We start from the raw sequence: 26,252 nt of genomic DNA, 5'->3' as shown, positions 1-26,252 counted from the left end.
TGCCTCTCATTTGCCATCAGAGCTGCCTGTCAATATAAAGTGGTTATGTTCAGAGTTAGAGATTGTCAACAGCTTTGCACAGATGGTATATCATAACATAAAAACTTTGTGGAACTACATACAGTAAGAAAGCCATAGAATTTCCTTCTGTCAGAATATAGAAATTTTTTAGGCCTGAACCTGAATAAATGTATCATTAACGAGCTGCCATTGTGCACAGATGTGAGTATGCTGAATCATTCTGAAGATAATGCAATGTCTGGAAATGAGAAGAAGACCATGTGCAAAGGATGAAGTCATCTGTCTTCTGATTGAACTAGAAATGCCATGTACATGTATATAAGTGAACAGTGTCTTTGTATCTTCCTCTTCCTTCACCATTTGCTGCTGTGCACTATGTCCGTTTGTATAAAGAATTTCTGCCATGCTGATGAGATGCCTGCCTGTAAATAATTGTAAATACTTGTAAATACAACTGTCTTGCAACACAAGAAGAACTTGTAAGTGTCTTCAATAACTCTGCGTTTTTCCTGTCGCCAAATCCCTGACACCTCCCATGTAAACACTTTCGGAAAACTTATTTCTAAAAATTTGAAAGCATTTTTCTGGTGCAACAATGGAAGTCAGGGAAAAGGGAAGAAATGTTCATACATTCTAGAATTTGCACATATCTAGACAGATTTTCTGTCACAGACATCACAGTATGCATTTACAATATGCATAACACACAATTATAATTCAAGTAATACTATGTTTTGAGTGCAGAACCCTGTTTTATTTATATTTAAGAATGGATACATTGGACAGTGTCACTGAAACTACCAACATGAATTTGACCAAACTCCGAGAGGCAGTGGAAGACTGGAGGGCCTGGTGTGCTCTGGTCCATGGGGTCATGAAGAGTAGGACACCTCTTAACAAATAAACAACAACAACAAAGAATGGATAATCTGGATTTTCTTGCTGCATAGTCTAAATTTGGAGCAACTTTTTGATATTGGTTTTGACCTACTTCCCAGAGTTGCAGACAAACAGGACTATAAAAATGCTTTGAACTCTGAGAAGAAATCATTGCTATATGATTGATTGTACAAAATGATTGTGAATAAATGATCTAGTGCACCACTTTCTTGGTACAAGACTGGTCACTTCGACTTAAACATGTGCCCTAGTAGGAACTGTTTGCGTTCATAAAATTTTATGCCTTTTAAATGTATGTGTATTTTTTTTTTCATCTGCTGTTTGAAACCAAAATTTCAGGACTAGGCACGTGGCTTTCCAAATACTGTATTATGGGGCTGTAACTCCCATTATCTCTCACCTCTAAAGCTGCTGGGAATTGCTGGGAATTATGTGCAATATGATCTTTGTACATAAATTGCAGGAAATGAGGGCAAACTTTCAAGACTAGAAAGCAGAGCTGGGGAATTTTCCTTTTTGGACAATTGCCAGAGTCCCCCTAGCTAGCTTGGCCAAGAAAGGAATGTTTCAAAATCTGATTGCAAATTACAGAAGTGACAAAGCTCTTCACCTTTGACATACATGCAAGCAAGCATGGGGGCCCCTCATGGTATCAGGCTCAACAGCCCTGCCTTGGGTGTTTACCACATATACTGGATATAGAAAATAAAGACTGGGACTCAATGTTCCCAGCTCACTTTCTCGAGGCTTGCTGTATCATGAACTTGCACGCACCACCATCCCGCCTGTTGCTGGGGATATTGACCATGTGTGACGTTAGCTGTCCTTTAGCTCTGAAGCTTCTAACATTAAAAGCAGATTATTTCCCCCTTCTTTTAGCTTATGGTTAAAGCAGTATATTCAGGATCTCTGTCTTTTAATCGGCTCTTCTGTCATGTGTGTCTTGGACAGTAAATGTTCCGCTGAAATTTTAAAGCTTATTGTTCCAAGGAGAGTGCTATGTATTGAGAATATGGCGCTAAAGCAGTTCCTTTCCACTTTAATTGCTCTGTCCTTTGGGATGCAGGGGAGTGTGCCAAAGCTGTCCTACACAAAGTTTAAGGTATTTCAGCAAACTACAAATCTGAGGATTCTACTGGATGTAGTAATGTCAATTAAAGTAATGTCAAATCACTGTAACTGTATATTGAGGATACACTATTGTCCCTACAAAATGTCTTTCACGCCATTCCAGGGATGATTTTGGGGTGGAACCATTTTGTTATGCCTTTTCAGCTGAGCACACTTGGCAGTGTTGTCCACCATAATGCAGCATAGAGTCCTTTTTTCCCCTCAGGGCTGGTTTTGCTATTAGTCAGAGTGAGACCATTAACTCAGGTGCCAGCCCCCAGCTGTTCTCCTAAGCCTCCAGGCCATTCCTCTCTCTGCAAAAACAAATCCTGTCCTGTATCAGGTATTTTGCAACAAGCCTACTGTCCTCAGATGTGGTAGAATATACTGCATTGCCCGTAGGATAGCTCAGTGGTTTAAGGATCTGGCTGCAGAGCCAAAGGTTGGGAGCTCAGTTCCCCACTGTGTCTTCCTGACAGGGATTGGACTCTACTGTATGATCCATAGGGTCCCTTCCAGCTCTGCAGTTTATAAGATTATTATATAATGAAGTAATATGCAGTTAGATATTGAGATCCTAAACCATTTAGGGCTTTATATGTCATCATTAATACTTTGAAATCAATGCGGAAACGAAGAGGCAGCCAATGCAAGGTAGCCAAAGTGGGGAGAGATATGTTGATGTTTTCTCACCCCAGTGAGAAGTCTGGCCCCCTTGTTCTGCACCATTAGAAGCTTCTGGATCAATCTCAAAGGTAGCCCCACGTATAGCCCCACGTAGAGATTATAGTAGTCTAATCTCAAGACTACAAGGGCATGGACCAGAGTGATGAGTGCCCCATCATCAAGATAGGAACGCAGCTGGGCAATCCACCAAAGATGGAAGTAGGCGGTGTGGACCACTGATGCTACCTGGTTTGCCATGGTGAGTGCCGGATCCAGATGGACCCCCAAGCTGTGAACCTCACTCTTTATGGTGAGAGTCACCACCCAAAAAGAGAGGGAGTTTCCCACACCAACGATGGTGGGGCCACCCACTCTCAGTACCTCAGCCTTGTCCGGATTCAGCCTCAGCCCATTCACCTGTATCCACTGCAATACAGCCTCCAGACAGCGCTGAAGGGATGAAACAGCATCCACTGTTGTTGGGGGGAAAGGAAATGTAGAGCTGGGTGTCATCAGCATACTGATGACATGAAGCCTCACACCCCCTGATGACCTGACCCAGCGGCCTCATGTAGATATTAAACAGCATTGGGGATATAATCAAGCCTTGCAGAACCGCACAATTGACACTCCACAGAGCTGATACACTCTCCCCAAGCTGTACCCTCTAAGGATGGTCGTCCAAGAAGGATCAGAACCAAGCAAGTGCCAGACCACCAATTCCCAGCTCAGAGAGCCTCCCCAGGAGGATACCGTGGTTGATGGTATCGAAGGTGGCTGAAATATCAAGATGGACCAACAGAGACATTTTGTCCCTGTCAGCCTCCCTCATCAGGTCATCAAACAGGGCAGCCAATGTCGTTTCCATACTGTGGCGCGGCCTGAAACCCAACTGAAATGGATCCAGGCCATTGGTTTCATCCAAAAGGGCCTGGAGGTAGTCAAATACTTTCCAAGATTGGATGTCCACCTCAACTCTTTAACATCATCAGGTCCTTTCATGAGGAAATGAAGGGCACTATAGTTTTTGATGGCTCAACATCCAAAGTGGAGTGAAACAGGGCTGTCTCCTTGCACTGACTCTGTTTGGGATCTTTTTTGCTGTCATGCTGAAGCACACTTTTGGAACTGCAACAGAAGGTGTCTATCTCCGGACTAGATCAGACAGAAAGCTCTTTGATCTTTCTAGATTGAGAGCGAAGACCAAAGTCCAACTGAAATACATGCAGAACTTCTTCTTTGTCGGTGATGCAGCTGTTGTTGTCCATTCTGTTGAAAACCTCCAACAACTTATGAATCATTTTAGTAAGGCCTGCCAAGATTTTGGCTTAACAATCAGCCTGAAGAAAACACAAGTCATGGGCCAGGGCGTGGACTCACCTCCCTCTATTACCATCTCCACACAAGAATTGGAGGTTGTTCATGACTTTGTGTACCTTGGCTCAATGATCTCTTACACTCTCTCCCTAGATGTCGAGCTGGAGAAATGCATTGGCAAAGCAGCTACCCTGTCCTCTAGACCAGTGGTTCTTAACCTTGGGTTACTCAGGTGTTTTTGAACTGCAACTCCCAGAAACCCCAGCCAGCACAGCTGGTGGTGAAGGCTTCTGGGAGCTGCAGTCCAAAAACAACTGAGTAACCTAAGGTTAAGAACCATTGCTCTAGACTCACAAAGAGAGTATGGCTTAATAAGAAGCTGATGGCATATACCAAGATCCAGGTCTAAAGAGCCTGTGTCTTGAGTACACTTCTGTACTGCAGTGAGTCCTGGACCCTTTGTGCACAACAGGAGAGTAAGTTGAACATGTTCCATAAGCGTTATCTCTGATGGAATCACCTGGCAAGTATCACCTGGCAGGACGTCTGGTATCACGTGGCAGAACAAAGTTCCAAATAGAGTAGTCCTGGAATGAGTTGGAATTGTTAGCATGTATACATTACTGAAACAGTGATGTCTTCATTGGCTTGGGCATGTCGTGGGAATGGCTGATGGATTCCAAAAGATCTCCTGTATGGAGAATTAGTGCAGGGAAAGCACCCCGGAGGGAAACCACAGCTGCGATACAAGGATATGTGCAAGTGGGATTTGAGGCTTTAGGTATGGACCTCAACAGATGGGAAACTTTGACATTTGAGCATTCAGCCTGGAGGCAGGCATTGCATCACGGCCTCTCCCATTTTGAAGAGACCCTTGTCCAGCAGGCCGAGGCAAAGAGGCAGTCCTAAAGCCAGCAAAATCAGGGAGCTGAACAAGGGACATACTGTATTTGTCTTCAGTATGGAAGGGATTGTCACTCTCTAACTGGCCTTCTCAGCCACACTAGTTAGATGCTGTTCCAAGTCCTCTATTCAAAGCATGTTACCATAGTCTGTCGAGACTGAAGGATGCCTATGATGATGATGATGAGTTTATGTTGTGGGTGGGTTATTTCTATTCTTCTTGTTGCCACCCAGAATAATTCTCTGTAATTATGTTACTAGATAATAAATAAATAAATAAATAAATAAATAAATAAATAAATAAATAAATAAATAAATAAATAAATAAATAAATAAATATGTTGTCAGTTTTTTTCTTTCCCTGCCCTGAAAGTCTCCCTGGAATCCAGATGAAATTGACAAATTAGTCAGTTTTACAAAATTGACCCACAGGAACAGAAGCTTGGACTTTGGATGTACGGGTGTGGGGAGGATCATGGTTCCAACCCATCTTAATCTGAAACATGCACCTCTTGTTGATGAGCCCAGAGAAAGCTGCCCTTAATCAAACAATTTGGAGGCTACTTGTTACAGAGAAAAATTCTTCAGCATTATTGTGATAAAATGATCAGTTTGTTGTTGTCTCCACAAAGAAGCCAAATATTTTATCAAATTTTCACTTTCCATGCCTCTGTCATAATCAAATTTAGCCCACTGGTTATAAAAACTTCTTAGTGGCTTCAAGTCATGATAATTAACCAGACAATTTCCTGAATTGTTCTTAAGTAATTGAATGTTACTTTGTTTACAGAGACACCTACTGGTTGGAAAAGACTAAAAATAAATGGCTGCTTCAGCAACCTAGTGCAATTTCTACAGTACTTTTTTTCACCTAAAGATTCATTCTTTATTGTGTCAAACAATAAAGCTTGCAAAAAAAGCATTTTTCATATTGTTAACCCCTACAGTTCACACTGCAGACAACGCTTGTAATAGAAACTTCTGGCACAACATTTACGATCCCTTGTGTAAAACATAAACCAAAACACAATCTTATCAAGTGGTAAGAAATCACTGGAAATTTGTATTTGATCATAATCATCACAGCTAAGTTCAGATTTAGTTAATTTTTTAACCTCCTAACCATAAATTTAAGGATGTGACACTGGGTTTTATGCACCAAACTCCTCCACACCACCAACCCCTTTTTTCATTTCTGGCTTTCCAATTATCAGTTTGTTTTGATGCCCAAACTGGGAGATTTCACTAACCTCCAGCCATGGTTTGAAAATCATGTCTTAGTGCCAAATCATGGCCTGGAGATTCGTGCTGATCATACTCCACCTAAATCAGCTATCATGGCGAAAGAATCAAAAATGAGTCTGCGAATCACATAATAGTGTAGCGCAGCAGGCAGAATTTTGGGTTGACTCAAGAGACCTGGGTTCAGGTTCTTCACTTGCCCTGGTGGCGGTGGGGAATTGTTCAGCAGGCCGAGGCAAAGAGGCAGTCCCGAAACCAGAAAAATCAGGGAGCTGGATAGGGGACAGATTGTCTTTGTCTTCAGTGTGGTATGGATCGTCACTCTCGAATTGGCCTTCTCAGCCACACTAGATGCTGTTCCCTCTATTCAGATCATGTTTCCACAGTCTCTTGAGACTGAAGGATGCCTACACACATTATCTCAAAAAGTCTGTTACAGCTGCCATAAGTTGAAAGTGACTTTGTGGTACATAGCAACACACAAGATGGCCAGAGAAATGTGGTTCTGTGAATGAAGGCCCACTGATGTTTTATTGACTGGAAGGTCTGATTTTAGGAGAATACTGGTCATGAAGGTGAATTCAGAACATTTAAAGCCTATGTTGAACTGCAGCTTTTGAACAATTCATAGGCCATATTCTTCACAGAATGAGGGGATGTTCAGACAATAACATAAACATTGCACTGGATCATGTCAGAAAAGGTTGCCTGTATGGTGGAATCTTAAAAGGAACCGCTTAGACGATTCTTTTGTCCATCTCAATTGCACCAAACTAATAAAAGAAAAAAAGAAAAAGCCGCTCTGCTGCTGGACCAAAAAAACCCCAGGCAGGATTGGACTGATTCATAATCTGGGGTACGTCATCCAGCTGCTGGCAAACCCAGAAAACCAGGCCAGGCTGTCAGCACTCCAACATGAGATCTAAATAATTATCTGATGGCTTCTGCCCAGTAAAGAGAGTATGTGTGATTTTAGCCTTGAATGAACAACAGTGATGGGGTTCATAGGCTTGAACTGTTTTTTTTTAACAATTTCTTAGATCAGAAGTGTTTCATGTGTGGAACTCCCCACAGAATTCTGGCCCTAATCTGGGACAGAAACACAAAGTCCCTGAAATAAAATGCTTAACTACAAGTTAACAATATATCTTCATGTTTGCAAAATGGAAAAAAGAGAGAGTGGTGTTAATCATGTTACAAAGGATGATTTCAGCACAAAAGGGGGATATGGTTGCAAAAGCAGTTCATTCCATTTGCTCTGATGGCATTTCTTTCCAAGGACATATGCCATATGGTCAAAATGCTGGGGTTTGGTTTTTTTGTTTTTTTTTAATAAACAGATCCAGTCTCCAACGGTTTTTCATGTACTGTGCAAGAAAAACAGATTCCAACATCCACTGAGTTGGCAAACAAAAAGCAACAAGCCCGTTCCTTATTTGTAAAGAAAAAAACACACACTACATACAATGCATCAACTATTCATATAACGTGCATTTATTTAATATGTCATAAATATAAATTAACCAAACAAACTCAGTGTGCTACTGATAAATTAAAATATATATTTTCCTTTCCCTGATTATAAAACATATTCCAATAACTTCAGCCTCACTGCTTCATGCAAATATCTTCTATAGAACTCTTTACAGTCCCTTCCTGAAAGTACTAAGAACTAAACAAAAGGACTAAACAATGAAAGTATACTATATCCAAAGCACCATTCATCTCTCTCTCTCTTTTTCAGACATACACAGATACATGGCATGATTTGCACTATGTTCACTAACACAATTTAATATACACATATCTGTCTTCGCAAATTCCACTGAGGTCTACTCTCAGCTCAACCTACAATTATAAGTGAGATATTCGTGGATATTATGGTCCTATGTCTCCTTTAGTAACAGTAAGGTGGAAGAAACTCATGATACCATTGTGTTAGCATTTCTACATCTCATGTACCACTCTTCTCCATTATATTAGCTGCTGGTTTGAGGGAGGGGGGAGAAAATATTAATATTCTACAATCCACAGTATGAAGGTTGGTGGCACCTAAACATCTCCCTCTTTCTCCCATCAGCTCTAGGTCTTGCTTCTGCCCAAATCAGCTAAATATCTTCCACCAGGAGAATGCAGCTACGACCTGATGCAAATATCTTCTACAGAATTCACTGTTCCTTTTGTTTGTTTGTTTGTTTGTTTGTTTGTTTGTTTGTTTGTTTGCTGTTGTCAAACTGTCCGGGTTCCATTTCAAGCCACTGAAGGAGCAAAGTATGTCCTCACTACAAGAACTTTGGGGGAAAGACAGACTTTGAGATAGGTGTTTAACAATCTCATCGTCTACACTTACAACTGAATTGTATTCACGATCTAGATGTTACCTCTTGGCAAACTTGTGCATCTTCCCTCCAATGAGTTAAGATACCATAACTAATACAGTGGTGCCCCGCATAGCGAGGTTAATCCGTTCCGGATTAACCATAGCTATGAGGAAACATCGCTATACGCAACGGAAAAACCCAATGAAGCCCAAAACTCACCGTTCTGCGATGTTTCCCAATCCGGCCGCCATTTTCGCACCCTTGGTAAGCAAGGGCAGGGCGCAAAAACGCTGGGCATCCGGCGGCCATTTTGGAACCACCGATCAGCTGTTTTTTAAAAATCGCTATGCGAAAATCGGTAAGCGAAACGCTTACTGATCATCGCAAAGCAATTTTCGGCCATAGAAAGCATCGGTATGCGATCGCATTAGCGATCCCAAAAAACGGATCCCTATGCAAATTTGTCATTAAACGGTGCGCTCATTATGCGAGGCACCACTGTATCTAATTTAGTAAGACAATGTTAACGCACTCTGTAATGCATTCAAGGAGGGTCATTCAGGACAGAAAACATGACATTAACTAAACTGCTACCATTACGAACACCTACTCTACAGTTTGCTCTATCCTAAACACAATACAGTGCAACAATACCTAACTTACCAATTTTGCTTTTCATATTAAATCCAATTTATTTTGCATGATTAAAATGTGCATGAGAGAAATCAAAACAACTGAAGCCCATAACTGAGCAAAAAAGATGAATTTCTCTACCAGCAATTAGCAGGACACGGCAGAAAAACCTTAAGCTTTTGACAACCCACTGGGATTCCCTGGGGGAGTTCACTGTGTCATTAAATCATCACATCAAAACTCTTAGGACTGAAAATGCTTAATTCTGATTGGACTATGTACTCACTAGAATGTTCCTATCTTTTTTTAAAATAAAGTATTGTATTTAATAATAAGGTATTATATTTAAATCCCTAAATGAGCTCAATTATGGCTGTGAATTATCCTTCCTTTCCGTCTTCTTTAATTTCTTCTCACTTCCCGGCCTCTTAAAGGCTGTGGTGGCCTGAAGTTTTTCAGCAGGCAGAAGGCAGCCTCTCCCTCCCCGGTGCAAAGGAGGTTGCGAAACTTGGCTAGCTGTGGATGAGACACAGAAAGATTCAGTAAAGAAACAAAAAAGTAAAGTCAACCCCCAGGCTTCTGCGAGGAGGAGGAATTATTGTATTATAACCAGAGGCAAAGAACCTCAGTCCCTCTGGTTCTGTCGCGGTGCTAATGAACATGAAAGAAAAACCAGAAGAGCTAAAGAAGGCCATTGAGGACAGGGTATTTCATAGGGTCGCCATGAGTCAGAGGCAACTTGACAGCCCATAACAACAAACAAAAGCAAACCAATTATGCTGCCTTGAGTTCCTTGGAGGAAGCCAAGAAATGGTCTTACTGCATAGTCTCTGCATTCAGAGACTATTACAGTATTACATCACAAGGAATTAATGACGTTTCTATGTGTAGCAGCTAGACAAACAATTGCCCAATCTTGGAAAGAGGCTGTAAACATTTAAAAAAATGCTTGGGAATCCAGAGTACGGAAATTAGCACTGATGGAAAAACTCACTGTAGGCTCACAATTATTGTAACAGAATTCCAACACAGACTCATTTTGCAAAACATGGCCCCCTTTTAGATATGGGATATTCTTATTCATATCCCCAGGGATACAAATATGAATATTGGAAGCACAGGTGCCTGGGATAACCAGACCCTCCCCACTCTGGTGAGGAGGTGGGATGATGACTTTCTCCACTCAGCTGTTGAGTGGTCGGCTATACAGGGAGGTGTGGAAGTGCTGGCTGGGCTACTTCCCAGATTGGCATGGTGAGAACTATGCCTTCTCCTTGGCGAGCAGCAAGTTCTGGGGGGTGGGGAGGGTCTGGTTTTCCCAGGCACCTGTGCTACCAATATTTGTATCCCCAGGAATTCGAATACAAATATCCCATGTCTACTCCCTTATATTCAATATTGTAAGAAGTATACTGAACCTCCACTTTGGTAGCATGAAGCATCAACTATACCATGAACATTTGTAAAGGTCAACCTAAAGTTGGGAACTATTCTAAAATTGCACTGCAACTTTAGATACCCTGACTCTATTCAAACTACACTTGGATTTTTATGACAGTCGCAGTTCTGGCTAGACAGAACAGAAGAAGAGATCAAGCTAGGCCTAAAGTTTCAGTATTGCTGGGCTTTTGCAGCTGTTATTCTCTCAATGTCAGAACACAGACTTAAATGTCTGATTTCAAATTTTAAAAACACAAACAGAAGGTTACACTAAAGGTGTCCTCCAACTCTATGATTCACAGATTTGACATGGCCATGGTAAGCATACCTGTTCAGAGCAAACATTTATAGGCTCCCGAAGTACAATCCAGATGACACTTTCAAGAAGAGGAGGAACAGTGAGGGAACCAAGGTACGTCCAGTAGTCCAGAGAGTGAGGCAGCAGACAAGAAGGATCAAAGTTGGTGAACCTGCGCTGTTTACCCTAAAGGAGAAAAGAAAGAGAGAGAGAGAAAAGGAACTCACAAATGCTCCCAGAGATAGAAAAAAAAACATCTTCCTTCTCTGCTATTGATGCCAAATACTTATGGCCAAGCCCATATAAAGTGCTGCTTGGACATCACTGGATAGCTCAGTGATTTATGTATCTGACTATGGAGCAGAGGGTTGGAAATTCAATTCTCCAATGTGCCTCCTTGACAGGGGCTGGATTCAATGATCCATAGGGTCCCTTTGACTTCTGCAGTTCTAAGATCATCATCATATGAACAAGTTCATTTGCTGCTGCAGCCAGAGTGTGTTCTGAAGCTAGGCATCTGATTTAGCGCTAACCCTTTGCAACTGCTAAGTAAACAAGGCTGTCTTATCTCTTCATAACAACTATCATGAAAAGTTGAATGTTAAAGCAGTTTGTAGAAGAGAGGGAAAACGAACATGCAGATTTAGCAGCCTGATCCACAAGTCGCATGTTCGTGTAACACCCAGGACTTCATTCATGCAACTTGATCCATGCAGTCGAGAACACGGATCTTTGGGATACAGGAAAAAGCACACATAGGTCTTCCTCCTGTACCTAAAAAACAAGACATTAGTAATAGGGTGGGGAACTTCCAGATGTCTTCATACTTGTAACTCATGAGTCATAAGTATGTCCTGGATTATGGGCACTAAAAATGTTTAGGCTTAAACCCAACTGTTAGTGTGAACCAGTGAAAATCTTTTGAAGCAATGGAAGTTTGTATAAATGCTGAATTGCCATTCAACATTGGATTCAATGGCTCTGGCTCTAGTTGGGATTAGGAATAGGATGTAGGCATACATTTAGAATTATCTTACCTTAACTTTAATGGTATCCAAATGGTCTGTGATTGTCTTCAGCTGCGAATTGCATTCACCTAACTAAATACAAAAAAGTCAAGTGATTTACCTTGCTCAGATTTTAAATGCATTTTAATTAGTGTTAAAATGTATTATATTGTTTCTCATCACAATACTGCACGTAGCACAGGAGAGCTAAATATCATATAAAAATAAGGATATATACCCCCATGTGAACATCTGCACACAAGGAACCACTTTTAAAATAACACTCCATTATGAACAATGTAAATTAAATTTACTGGAATCAATGGGAAAACATTATGTTTCTGGAAAATGTGCACAGGTACTGCTAGCAATTAAGACCTAAGGACAGGTTATTTCATAATTGTGACAGCACTAGGCCCCTCCTGTGGAAATAATCCTATGTCTACGTACACAACTGGAAGTAAGTCACCCTTACTTCAATGATGCTTACTTCTGAGTAGATACACATAAAACTGCACAGTGAATTCTTACAGGGTTTATTTTAGAATGTAGACTCGTAAAGAGAAGTCTTCTGACAGCTCACTGGAGAACAGATGCTAAAACATTCTATAGGCACTTTGACATTTTTAATTTATGAAAAAAATGGATACATTTGGTTAACAAGCAAGCATGGAAATGACATGTTAAACCATAGTTTGGCCCAAAACTTCTCACCGTAACAAAATCAGCGTATTAATAGGCAAAGCAAGACAACCACTGACAGTGTCCCAAATTCCTTTCAAGCTTCTTAGCACCTCCCTTCTGTTGGGGCAGTGTGGCACATGCCACATGACCTATCCTGACTCTTCTAATTCTAGCATACTGTCTCAAGTAGTGTGGGAGATTCTGCCCATCACTAGTGTTGAAGTAAAATCAACCATCAGTTCAGTTTGTTTCTGTGGAACTGGAGTTTGTGGCATCAACCTGTGCTTTTCCTCAGGTAACAAAATGTCTTGGAATGGACCCTTCACTACACAAGGAATGGGGAATATACTTTTTCTTACCTTTAAGAAAACAGCCAAGACTGCCAGTCCATCTGGCTGGCGAGCAGCCTCAACAAAAGTGGAATATTTATCTGCATTCCAATGGACCACGTGAAGCTGAAAAGCAAGATAACAAGTACTATCAATTACCATTTTACTGAAGGTAGACAACGCGAACATCTGAAGGGAGTTTGCGGGGGCTAGTTTAGCTTTTCTTTAACAAGCAGCCCAAAGCCATCTTGATGTCAATGAAATCCTTTGGAAGCTCCATGCACGTTGGTCCAAAGCTCTGAAGATCCATTCTAGCCAGTCCTAGGGTTGGCCACATTTAAAACAACAAACAAAGAATCCATCTTTGGCCCAGTCCCTCCCATTAGGCTGTGGTCCCACCCCCGTCTTCCTTTCAACAGGAATCCTCCTATTGTACGCGCTGAACTGAGGGCTTAAAAGTCCTTGCAGGAAAGGTTCTATGTAAGTGCAAAGATAGATGAGTCCTGACTGGTCAATTCATTCAGTCATTCTGCATTCGGAAACTTAAGGTGTACTGTGTAACTTTTAAGATATAATGAATGTTAGAGAAAGGAAAACAAATGCTTTTGGCAGGAGTGGATTTTATTGTGAATTATTTGAAAACAATAAACGAGAAAGGACATGAGGAAAATGTGAAACACTCTGGGGGAGGCCCATTCCCAGTGGCTTGTGACTTCTCTTTTAAAGGATGTATGTATCTTGTCTTACCACCGCTGTTGCACCAAGGCTTGTTGGAGAAATAAGGCCTGTTTCTTTTATGCCTCATCATCATCATCATCATCTTCATCATCGGCACTGATGGAGAGACCTGGTTCCAGTGGATAGGCCGCCCCAGCTTAATGGGATCTTGGATCCAATGGCCTGTGGAGGACATCTGCTGGGGGAGCCATGTTGTCTTCGTAGGCTTGCCAAGTAGCTCTTTCTTCTTGCATATGCCAATTTGGCAGAGGTGCATTTTTGAGACAAAGAGCCTTTTTCATCACAGAACTACGCTGAAAATTGCGACCTAGCTTCTGATCCTTGGCAGGTCTGTCTACATTCATCATCCTGTCTGTTTGTCTATCTCTCTCTCTCTCTTAATTCTCTCTCTCTTAACTCTTTCCAAAAAAATAAAAAAAATATTTTTCTTGAAAATGTTTAAAACCAGCTGTGGGAAACTTTTTTTAGACTGGCTAAAAAAATCCTAGATATTGTCTCTTTCAATTTGGTTTCTTAGATGGAACTTTTTTTGGGAACATATTGTTTTCTAAGCACCTCTTATTAATTCGTTATATTCCATCTCACCTCGTTCCTGTGGAAAACATAAGTCTTTAAACACTGCAAAAATCAATTTCCCCCAAAAACTGATTTTCCCCACTGATTTTAACCACTCCACATGTTTATAGCTTTCTCTATTTAGACAAGAAATGGCTTCTTTCTCAGTCCTCAGCACTTGCATTACAAGCAAGCACATTTTCCATCTCAGAATAACTCTCAATTTCAAAATACTATTCCATTCCATCAACAGAAAGACACCAAAAAGTCCCCCTCATCAAAAAAATTATTCAATTGGAAGCCACTTAAAATTTGAAAACAAAGTGACAGGGAAAGAACATTTTGACATTTTTGTGTAAATGGCATTTTGTGAATTTAAATTAGAATTTTTGATATTCTATGTCAACGCTGAAAACTCCTGTCAAAGACTGTTTTGATCCAGACAAACATACATTATTTGGATCTTGGGGTGAAGCAGAGGTACAGAAGATGTGACTCTCCAGCAGTTGTTGGTACTTCAAATCCCATCAGCCCCAGCCAGCCAAGGATGTTGGGTATCTTAGTCCAGCATGATCTGGAGGGCCACGCCTTCTCCATCCCTGCCATCCAGCAACATCTAGTGAGATTTATTCTTAGAAAGAATACCTACAATTAAGGTGCAAGGCAAAATGGAAATTTAAAGATCAAGTTGATTTAAAATCTCAAAACTGCAAGATCTTTCTTTCTTTTTCTTTCTTTGTATCAGAGCGGTGCACAACTTAAAATTATGGATGTATATGAAATATAGGTAAAATTAAGAAGAAATTAAAAGGTTAAGATAATAAGACTATTTTGACCAGACGCAGACTACTTCAATAGTGTTGTCTCAGCCATTTGCTACATCTTCTTTTGTACACATGGTGGGGCATAAATTGCACGCATGTAAGTTTCTTCACAGTCACAGAAAATTGTCCTGCATTGAAGTTGCCCCACTCTACTCAATTATTCTACAAGATTAAACTAGAAGAATAAGAAAGAGCATCAACCCACTCAGTATGTCTGGATAGTCAAGTTCACCATAGTCCATTAAACGCAATCTTTCTCCAAATAAACTGTGTATTGGCACATTATCAGGTGACACCAAATTAAGCCAACTTACACTCTTTTTTGCTTTTTGCAGTGCTAAGGCATCATTATGAGCTTTACAACTGTAAACATAGCATAATTTCATTGCTGGAATCACATCAGCTTTTTCGGGGGAGGGGAAAACCCAAACAGGTCTGATGAACACAGCCAAAAAGAAGATGTTAACAATTACTTCTATACAATTCAGTGGAATACTTTACCTCTCCAGCAAATTTTGTTCCATCCACCGCATGCTCAGAACCTAAGTCATCACTGGGCCCCCAATGGAAATGAACTTGTCGCAGCCTGTAGCTTCCAGTGAGCGGACCCCCTCTCAGCACTATAAAGAGAAAAAATATATATAAAATAAGGTAACTGAATTGCTGGGAACTTTGGAGAAATTGCTTGAGAGCTAAAATGTACTATATGTGGAAGAATCACTAAAAGAAACATCAGCCTTAACCCTTTATGCACCAGATATTCATTTCCTTTTTCTAGAAGAAAGCTTTTCTGGCGTAAAACAGGCCGGGGGTGGAGGAATCAGATTTAGAGAAATTCTCAGGAGGACAATCTGTGATTTTTAGGAATCATCTCTCTCTCTCTCTCGCCTCACTGGGAAGTGGGGGCAGTTGGACTGTCATGATGGTGCAGCCCACAAAAGTTTAGGGAAGGGGAGAAACAGCTCATAGACCCTAAGAAGCTGACCATCCCACCATTTCAGGAAATAATGTGCTGCCTTGAGAACCTTAGCAGACAGTTCGTATTCTCCAGTTTAACTAGCTTTCAAATTTAGGCAAGAACTTTTAGCACCAATGCTTTTCACATTAAGCACATCAATGCCTGAAGTTCTCTCACAAAAAAGATCTGTAGTTTAGGAAAACAAATATGACCAAGTGGGATGAGCCAGGATGGGTGAAGTTGTGACAGATGCTAATACAATAATGCACGGTATAAAAATAAATCATTGGGCTGAAATCCTGTGGTGCAAATTGCTAGATGATTAAAGATGATTTTGGGGTGCATGCAATTCATACAAAATGCAAGGCCAATGGAAGCATTTAATCAGTGGAAATTTGCCACTGCTGCTGATGTGCTCAGCATCTTCTAAAACAGAGAAAAATCTGTATTTCCTAAAAGACCAGCGTTAGTACTGGTAATAACCACTGAAAAGTAATTGTAATAAGCCCTATTTATATCAAAGTATTCCTTTATGTATCATAAAATTTGTAGCATTCAGGATGCTGTCATGATAAACTCTGCTAGTTTGTGCCTGAGTATATGGATTTTTGGATTTGATTTAGCAAAATAATGTTAGGTTCTTTGCACACATGTATTTTTCATGGGTAAAGAGATCTCTCCTTACTAAATTCAACAGCCACAAAAATGTAGAAAATCTTGCTTATTGGGAACTTTGTTGGTGGAGGTGGGGAGGAAGAATTGCAATCGCTTCATTTACCATTTCAGTTTCCCCTGCTTTATCATCTGATTTTGGGAAAGTGAGCTTAGGGCTGGGACATAACTGAGTGACTACAGACAAAAAGGAGATGAGAAATTTGACCTGTTCCCATGGAATGAGACCTACAAATGGACAAAGACTCCAACTGTGCTGGAGAATGAGAGAAGGCTGTGATTTTGGCAAATGAATTTTACAGCTTTTAAGTATGCTTTCTTGGGCAACCTTCAGCTGATGAGACAGTAGATGAGACAGAATCATATTCGAGCAAGATGCATACAGCACATCTAAACTCAAGCTTCGTCAGACAGGCACAAGTGAGAATTAATGTCATCTTAAACTGCAACATACCAAAGGAAAAATACAATGGATCTTTTCTGGAAACTAGTAGTTTTATGTTTCATAGAACGGTCACCTTCAGGTTAAAACTGAAAACTGTCCTTAGGAAAAGGTTGCAGAGAAACAGAATGAAATCAGCTAGGAAACAAACCTGATTTATTTTCAGTGTCATCAAATTCCACACTGGTAGAGTGTCCATTGTTGAGGATGACTTTAGCAGAAGTAGGGTCGTAGTTAGGGTAGAGAGGACGAAGAGCGGGGTCATATTTGGTCTGCTGAGTTTGAATATCAATGGGAGATTGACGGTCTCCATTAGCAATGGGAAAAATTTCCTTCCAGCGAGAAGGTCCTAGAATACAGTGCAGCAGAAAAGTTGTTCATTAAAATACACTCCAAGCAGTCAGAGAGAGAAAAAGGAATTGTCATATAAGAAAGTAATCACAAGAACCTACCTGGATTTTCTTATTTGTCTTTTTAAGACATTATTCACATTATTTAAAAAATGTTCGGATTTAAAAGGGTGGAAAGTACACCACCTAAGTTGTCTTTGATGAGCTAAAAGATTGCTCTCTAAATAAATAAATCTTAATTCTAATGAATTAAATACCCAAAGATGAGGGTTAGAACACTAGGGTTGGTCATTTTCTGCCTACTTCCAGGCATTCTGGTCATAAGGAATGTAGCAGGCACCTGAAATTAACACACACATGCAACAGATTCAGAGAACATTCACCTGTTAACTGATTACTGTGTATCCCTTACATCTAAAATGCTTTAATATGTCTCAGTCCTAACAACATAAGAAGTTACCTTGTACTGAGTCAGACCGTAGGTCTATCAAGCTCAGTATTGTCAAAACTGATTGGGAGTGCCTTTCCAAGATTTTAGAGAAGGATCCTTTGCAACCTTAACTGGAGATCAAAGGGATTCAGTTTGGGACCTTCTGCACATAAAACATGCACTGTACCATTGAACTATCACCACTACATACACATCTGCACGCTGGGATGAAATCTGTGTTTCTAAACATGGAAAATCATACACTCTTGTTGTTAAGTGCCATCAAATCAGAACCAATTTCTAGTAACCCTAGTAGAGCTTACAAGATAAGTGAGATATTTAAGGAATGGTTTACCAGTTCCACCCCTCAGTGAGTTTCTGTGGCTGAGTGGGGATTTGAACCCAGGCCTCCTGAGTTTTAGTCTGTCACTCTGTCCACGATGCCACACTGGGTATCCCACTTAAATACATATACTGTACTGTATAAAAGTGTATTGCACATTCGTAAATGCTTTGTAGAAATTGCACTGCTGCATCAATAAAATGAAGGAGAGATATCATACCCAAAATGGAAGACATGAAGGACATTGACTACTAAAAAGGAAAATGCTTTTGTATAATTTCATATGCTAATTAAAGCTAATATAGACATATACAGTCATAATTATATATAGCTGGTGCAATTTAAGCAGAATTTTTGTTGTTTAGTCATTAAGTCGTATCTTATATCTTGGATTCTGTAGCCCATTAAATATGAATATTCTTAGAAAATATATAACATCCATTTTATCTTTAATCAAAATAAATGTATTAAATATTAACCTAAATACCTACCATTACCTACTTGGAATTAATTACTCCTTAAGAATAATATTTTACTTTCAGTTCAATAGTTAGCACTTATTTCTTAAGTTAAATTCATTACAAAATAAATTAAATGAAGTTAAATAATCAGACACTGTTCATCCATTCACTCACATAAACTACTGAGTCTACCAGCATTTACTCAGCTTATAATTATGCAGCCTAAGGCACTAAGACAGAAGTCCAGAAGACAGAAGGAGCCTGGATTTAGCTACTTCCTAAGGCAAGAAGTAACACATCACCCCATCACCAGGTTACCCAGCTTGTACCTCTCACACACCAAATGCCTCAAAAACCCAAATATATCACCCCAGCAGCACACACCACCATGAAAGAAACAACTAGAGGCTGCTACACTTCCTGAATCAAGAAGATGCTCTTTTTCTTGAATGCCAGCTCCAACAGGAAGACCTTGGAATTAAGACATGATGGTGAGGATAGCCTACAAGGTTGCCTATGTTCAGAAACATAGGGATGATATCAACATTTATTTTAGTATGGTTGATTTGAAATCTGAAAGCACAACAAACACCTCCTGCCTTTGCTTAGAACAGAAAAGAACTATCTACATCCATTTTAAACCACTTCTGGCAAAGAAATTAATCAACCATCTATTCTACTGCAACAATCACTATACTGAGCATTTATACTGCTTAAAGCATTTATATAGTGTATTTCAGGTACACAGAGTCCTTCTGCACTTTGCTGTAGTTAGCATTACAAGGGCTGCATAACATGGAAGAATGGTTTTATTTCATGACTGTAGATGACTACAGCTTGCCAAAAGCCACCAACAACAGGACACTTATCTTGGCCTACTCCGTGCCTGTAATTCTGAGTAGAGAAAAAAAAAACACCACCCCTCATCTCCCAAGGTTATCTAAGATGCACAGTTCATTCTACGTCAACTCTGTTTCTGGTCCACCATGATTATTTTCTGTCCCACACCTTACATGGTACATCAAATTATAACCCTACAACAGACCAGCTATACAGTTTAAATACTATATATGGAATGACCACCCTGTTTATGGCATTGCTTTAGAACACAATACCAAGGGTGTGGGGGGGATGACGACAAAATAATGTTTACTTCTTTTCTGCAATTCATGAACTATACCAGCCTGTACAATCACATTTAATTGCATTAGAAACACTGCAGTTAGGGAAGGATCCAAAACGTGCATGTTTTATCCAAAGAGAAGTGTGTGTGACTGAGTGTGTAAATCCAAGAGGGCACTGTAACCTTTGTAGACTGCTATTAAAATCTTTAGATTTCAAAAGCAGTTTTAAGACTACAGGACTCATCTCTGTTGGCTTTTATTAGTCTCTTGAGTTCTAACAAGTACTTTATTAAATATCAGACATAAGTGTGCCTTAGAATGTGTACAAAAAGGACCACTGGGATAGGTTTGCAGTCACCTTGGAATAGGTGCCATGGATGAGCAACTTTTTCAGTCTTGAGAACTGCACCTGGTTTCAGCTAGAGAGCTGGAGGTGCTACATTCATGTACATGCATACACACACAAATATTCCTTCCCCCTACACACACACCTCTCCCATGGTGTACTTCTATTTCCCAACAATCTCCACTGACAATTCTATTACCCACTGCTACCTTGTATACCGGGACATGGTGGCGCTGCGGGCTAAACCGCAGAAGCCTGTGCTGCAGGGTCAGAAGACCAGCAGTCGTAAGATCGAATCCACGCGACGGAGTGAGCTCCCGTTGCTTGTCCCAGCTCCCGCCAACCTAGCGGTTCGAAAGCATGCAAATGCAAGTAGATAAATAGGGATCACCTCGGTGGGAAAGTAACAGCGTTCCATGTCTAAGTCGCACTGGCCATGTGACCACGGAAGATTGTCTTTGGACAAAACTCTGGCTCTATGGCTTGGAAACGGGGATGAGCACCGCCCCCTAGAGTCGAACATGACTGGACAAAAATTGTCAAGAGGAACCTTTGCCTTTACCTTGTATACCAGCACTCTGTATGCAGCAGTCAAATGGGGTTCTCTCTAGCCTGAACATACAATACAGATGATCAGCTTGGCCATGGAGAAAACCATGTGGGATCCTGCTATATTAATGGACCATCCAAAAGGCAGTCAACATCCACGGCTGCAGGAGGTGTACCCTTGTCTTCCAAAACAACAAAATCTTCTAGTTGTGAGGTATTAATCTGGGGCTTGCAGTTTAAATACAGCATAACTGTGGCAGATCACTGGATGGTCACCAGCCACACAGATCTCTGAAACAGATCGATCATTGAAGCGAATGACTTTGATGCATCAGAACATTTCCCCCACTGAAACCTCCTCTGACTATGGGTGTGATCAGATGGGGATACAGGTCTTGTTTTGGACTGCTTCTGGCATGGCCTGGTTTTGTCTATTTTTCAGCAACCAGCTGACATACAGGAAATCACACACCAGACGAGTCCTGCTCCATGGTCATCTGGATCATTTTAGGTTCATTGGCCGGGCTGATCTAGGTGCAATCTCTTTTTGAAGCCGGGTTGGAGCAATGGGGACTGTATAAATGTGCCTTAGAATGTGTGCACAAAAGGGTTGCTTTAAAGGAGAATGCACCCAATGAAACAATGTTTTCAGTGTGATCCAATGGGATTCTACTTCCCTGTTTTGTCGCACCTTATAAAACGGATCTTCCATGTACCATCCTATAAGCACATTTAACAACTGCATGCCAACAAAGCTGTTGAGCAGTCACAATGTTTGCTGTCTGCAAAGGAGGTACCTTACCAACCTCTGAAATATTACTAAGCAGACATACAATAGTTCCTTTGGGTCTCCTCTACTAGCAGCAGAGCACTGTGTTCTATTACATTATCTCTGATGCCCAGCTTGCTACGCAGACGTCATCCACCCTGCTGCTGGATCAAGATTAGGCAATTGTAACACAATGCACAGCTTTAAGGCAAATGCTGAAGCACCCTACTTGCTAAGTAGTTTTGCTGAGCGCCAGAGACTGTGGGGGGCACAGTTTTAAAGAAACCTAACTTTACACCCTTCCTAACTCTGTATGTAAAAGGGTATCCGAAGTCTGAGTTCAAATTCATTAGCCTTAGCCCTACAAAATATGGTCAGTATCCTATTGTTAGCCCCAAATAAAGCCGACCTATTGACTCCATGAGATTTATGTAAGCATTACTCACAAATCAGCAATTGATTCAAGGGGTCTACTATCTAGCTGACAGCAGCAATGGAATACTGTTTGTGTTGCATAAATAAATAAATACCCAACCTGGGAGGATGTAAGTGTTGGAAGTGGGTGGGAACATTGTGAACCTGATTTTTACCACAAAGACCTATTATCCCATAGTCAGTCCTCCTGCTCTCCTGCTACATGCTTAATACAGTACTTTGATTTAAACAAAGAGAATAATGATTGCTGAGCGCTGCTGGGGACATCAAACCCTCCGTATGCCAAGCAGTGGGTGACTTGCACGTGAGACAGCAATTATGCCAACCACACATTAGGCTGTATGAGCTGTATTGTGCACAGGGTGTATAATGCTAAATTCTCCTGTTCCCAGATGCTTTTTCGCTCCCCCTTCTTTTCACGGATGGATCACAGTAGAAGAGTTTGGAAAAGTTTGTTTGTTTGTTTGGACTCCAACTGGAACTTCCTGCCCAGCTAACTGGGAGATTCTGGGAGTTGAAGTCCAAAGAGTTACTTCTGTATGCTCTAAACTGGTCATGTATGCAGCTGAAGTCAATGAAGGTGAGTTCTGTCAAGTCAACTCAGATGTGTGTGTGTCTGCATCTTGCTTTTAAAATTTTTTTGGCACAATGTGTCTAAATTTAGTCCCAGAAAATTTAGTTTTATAAATGTACAGAGACACTCACACCCATACATAGATGCATATATAGTACTCAATATTAAAGTGAAACTACATTTTAGAAATCTGCAATTTTGGTTTTATGCCATCATCAAAAATCAGTTTCATGATGCAATTGTTTCCAAAGTGACATATAGGTATTGCTTACATCAGAGTAAAGGTGAGCATTTATATTAAGCAGAATGTGTGCTTGCCTTCTCCTCTGCATTCCGGAATGAACAACATTCACACATGATACAAGGTGAAGGTGCAGTAAAATGTTTTTTTTTGAGCGACACTGTGAAAAGGGTCTAAAGTTTCCACTGCCCTAGAATTCATTTAAAAGACTTTAAACAGCTATGAAATCTGTGATAGAAAGGGGACAAAAGACACAACCTGTGGACATTGTCAATACCGTACTACACAACAAATAAGGAAAAGTAATCCAGTTACATTTAAATACAATTTTACAGCCCCATGCCTCATTTTAACAATCACAGTTAATAGTTCTAACTATTAAAAGGGAGGGAGGAGTTGCTGACTCTAGTTTGGCACAAACAGTTGTCAGTATTTTATCTCCTTGAAGCAGAAACGCACAGGGCTAAAAACCAGCCTGCTTAAATCACAATTTAAATCATATTAGGCTAAATTAACAAGCCTTATAATTTACGGCCTCTGAGAATGGTTTGAGTACAACAGCAAATTCCACTCCATATTAAAATTTCATGTCTAACAGTTTGACTTTTAATCTCAGAAAACAGAGAGAAAGGATGCTGAAGAAAACTATGGCTCATGAACGCCTATGCCGCTATTAAATGTGTTACTCTCCAAGGTACCACAGCGTTCTTCGTCGTTTGTACTGCAACGCAGACTAGCAGGTCTACCCGTCGGGAAATCTTTTTTCTAGACAAGATTTAAAGAAAGACCTATCTGATCGGCAAAAGAGGACGCAAGAACACGAAAGCTGTGATGGCCTCAAGCATTTAAGTGCCCCGTTTTTCCAAGGCTGCAACCCCTAGGCGGACTTAGTGGGGAAGTCAGAGCTTGCTTCAGATAAAACACACCCTGAAAGGATTTCGGTTCCACGTATGGTGGAAGTGCCTTTTCACACACGTCCCGCTTCCTGAAAAAAGAAACGTCTGGAAAAGCAAAGCAGACGCTCCCGCCACGCTTAAAAAGTTACGTCCATTTCCCGGCAAGCCAGAAGTCCGCAGGTCGCCCCTGCCCGCCTAAAAACAAAGTGAAACAGTGAAATAAAGCAGAAGGCTCAAGCGAAGTCAAGGCCGGCGGGCGACCCACCTGGCCTCGCCTGCCCGTCGGGGTGCCGCGCTCCTCTGCCCTGCGGTGCCTGACTGCCTGACTGCCCTCCTTTCCTCCTTCCCTCCCTCCCGTCCGACTTGCCCTCGACCCCCCCCCCCGAGAGCCAGCCGGAGCTCTCCCCCCTCACCGTTGTCCTCCTCGTATCCCCAGTGCAGCATGGCTGGTCACCTAACGGGATGTGGACGCTGGAGGAGGGGCTGCAGAGAGACCAACGCCGGCCGCGGGGGCAACGAGGAGGCGCCAGAAAAAGCGACCGTCCGCTCCACCTGGCCAGCAACGACCGCGCCCTCGGGGCCTCCCGCGGCGCCTTCTTATGCTGGGGCGCACCCTGCGCTTGCCGCCCCCGGCCACCAGGGGCGCTTTAGCGGCAGCCGCGCCCCCCACCCCACCCCCGCCCCTGCCGCTCGACGTGGGCCGTCAGAAAAGGGAGTCGAGGAAGGGGTTTGCCTTCCCAACTCGCCAGAACTGCCGTGGGAGACCCATCCTGGGCAGCTTTCCTGAGAGGTCACCCCCACAAAACGGCTCCCCTCCTAATAAGCTGTGCAGAGGAAATCTGCTTCCACACCATAAATCCTGGCCGCAGGGACCAGCTAGAGTCCAAACTAGCAAACCTGGTAGCCATGCTCTGACTACAGTCCTAAACGACGTCTCGCTTCGAAAGGAAGCTCCACCAGTTCCATGGGAGATTACCCACTGTAGATGTGTATACAGTTGCCAGTGATGTTTTTGTTATGTGCCCTCAAAACCGTTTTCGACTTACGGTGACGCTATGAATGAACGACCTCCAAAATATTTTGTCGTCAACTGGCCAACTCACCTCGTGGAAACTGAAGACCGTATAGATAATGTAGTCCCTGTGTTATTCTCATAAAATTAATCCCAAGAAGTGGGAAGGGTAGATGGTCCTAAAAGACTATTCTAACTCCCAAGTTCTGGACTGCAGAACTTAATGGGTCTTGCAATCAGTCATGTTGGAAGGAGACCCACTCTTATGGCTAGGATTCAATCCAGCAGGAGGATCTCACTGAAGAGGGGAACCCACATTAGGGCTAGGATCCGATTGAGTCATTATCACCAAGGTCCTCTTTAAAACAGACAGTTTGACATTTCTGCTGCTTGCACAAGACAGGATCAGAATCTCAATGCCCAAGTATAAGGGGGGGGGTGTGTGCTGATAAGTATTAAGCCTTACCCAGAAGAAATTCAGCTAGGAAGCTATAAATTGCAGAATGTATTGGCCAATTTGTCTATATTCAATGGTGCAAAAATCAACTACTGTACCTATGATTTAAATTAACTTTCATTTTCCGGTCCAAAGTGAACATGGTGGCACCTCCAGAAAAGTTCAGTGTGGAAGAGCGTAGGACCATAATCCAGTTCCTGTTTCTCCAAGGAAAAGGTGCAAAGCAGATCCAGGATGAAATGTCACAAACTATGGGTGACAGTGGCCCTTCATATGCAACAGTTAAACGTTGGGTTGTCAATTTTAAAACTGCCCATTTCGCTGTTGAAAGTGAGAAACCCAGTTGAAGGCCTGTTTCTGTCTCTGTGCCTGCAAATGTGAAAGGCATTCATTACATGATCATGAAGGACCGCTGAGTATCAGCCAAAAGTATTGCTATATAAGAATATCCCGTGAGAGAGTTGGTGCCATTACCCACGACGACTTGGAAATGAGAAAGCCGGCAGCAAAGTGGATCCCCAAACTTTTGACAAATAAAAGAAAGAGGAAACGTGTGGAGTCATCGGTGGCTGTTTTGGAACCTTTTGCAAGAAATGAGTCAGATTTTCTGGGCAAACTGGTAACTGGTGATGAGACATGGATCTACTGTTATGATCCTGAAACAAAGGAACAGTTTAATGAATGGAGGCACAGTGGTTCCCCCAGGCCAAAAAGGTTCCAAGTGCAAACGTTGGTACAGAAGCAAATGGCAACAGTTATTTGGGATAAGAAGGGAGTTCTGCTGGTGGACTACCTCCAAAAGGGTTCAAACCAATATTTTTCAAACCAAAATATTACTGTGCTTTATTGACAAAGTTGAGACAAAACATCGAGGAAAAACATCGAGGAAAGCTCTCCAAAGGTGTCATCCTGTTGCATGACAATGCCTTGTCACACACTGCACATGAAACAATGGCAAAACTGATGTCCTTAGGCTTTCAAGTGATGCCCCATCCACCCTATTCTCCCGACCTGGCTCCTTCTATTATCTGTTCCCCAAACTCAAAAAACACCTAAAGGGACAACGATTTGGGAGTGTTCTGGAGGCAACTAATGCCGCAAATGAGTGGTTACACCAGCAGTCGGAAGAATTTTATTTGCAGGGACTTAAGAAGCTGCAGGACAGATGTTGCAAGTGCATTGACTTCCTGGGGGAATGTGTAGAA

The 26,252-nt window shown here is 41.5% G+C and overlaps 1 protein-coding gene across 1 annotated transcript; it reads right to left on the bottom strand.

Moving 5' to 3' along the window:
- Positions 1–7,632: 7,632 nt before the first annotated feature.
- Positions 7,633–24,165, bottom strand: LOC110086869 (carbonic anhydrase 13). The gene is made up of 7 exons (XM_072999082.2): positions 23,992–24,165; positions 17,212–17,409; positions 15,490–15,608; positions 12,902–12,997; positions 11,889–11,951; positions 10,882–11,037; positions 7,633–9,629 (listed from the first exon to the last, which is right to left on the bottom strand). The coding sequence occupies exons 1-7, from the start codon at positions 24,020–24,022 to the stop codon at positions 9,516–9,518; spliced, it is 777 nt and encodes a 258-aa protein (XP_072855183.1). The 5' UTR covers positions 24,023–24,165; the 3' UTR covers positions 7,633–9,515.
- Between the last annotated feature and the right edge of the window lie 2,087 nt (positions 24,166–26,252).

Source organism: Pogona vitticeps, chromosome 4 (genome assembly GCF_051106095.1).
Source record: "Pogona vitticeps strain Pit_001003342236 chromosome 4, PviZW2.1, whole genome shotgun sequence".
Classification (NCBI taxonomy): domain Eukaryota; kingdom Metazoa; phylum Chordata; class Lepidosauria; order Squamata; family Agamidae; genus Pogona; species Pogona vitticeps.
Note: the sequence above shows the minus strand (reverse complement) of the source record. Positions and strands in the feature narration are given on the sequence as shown.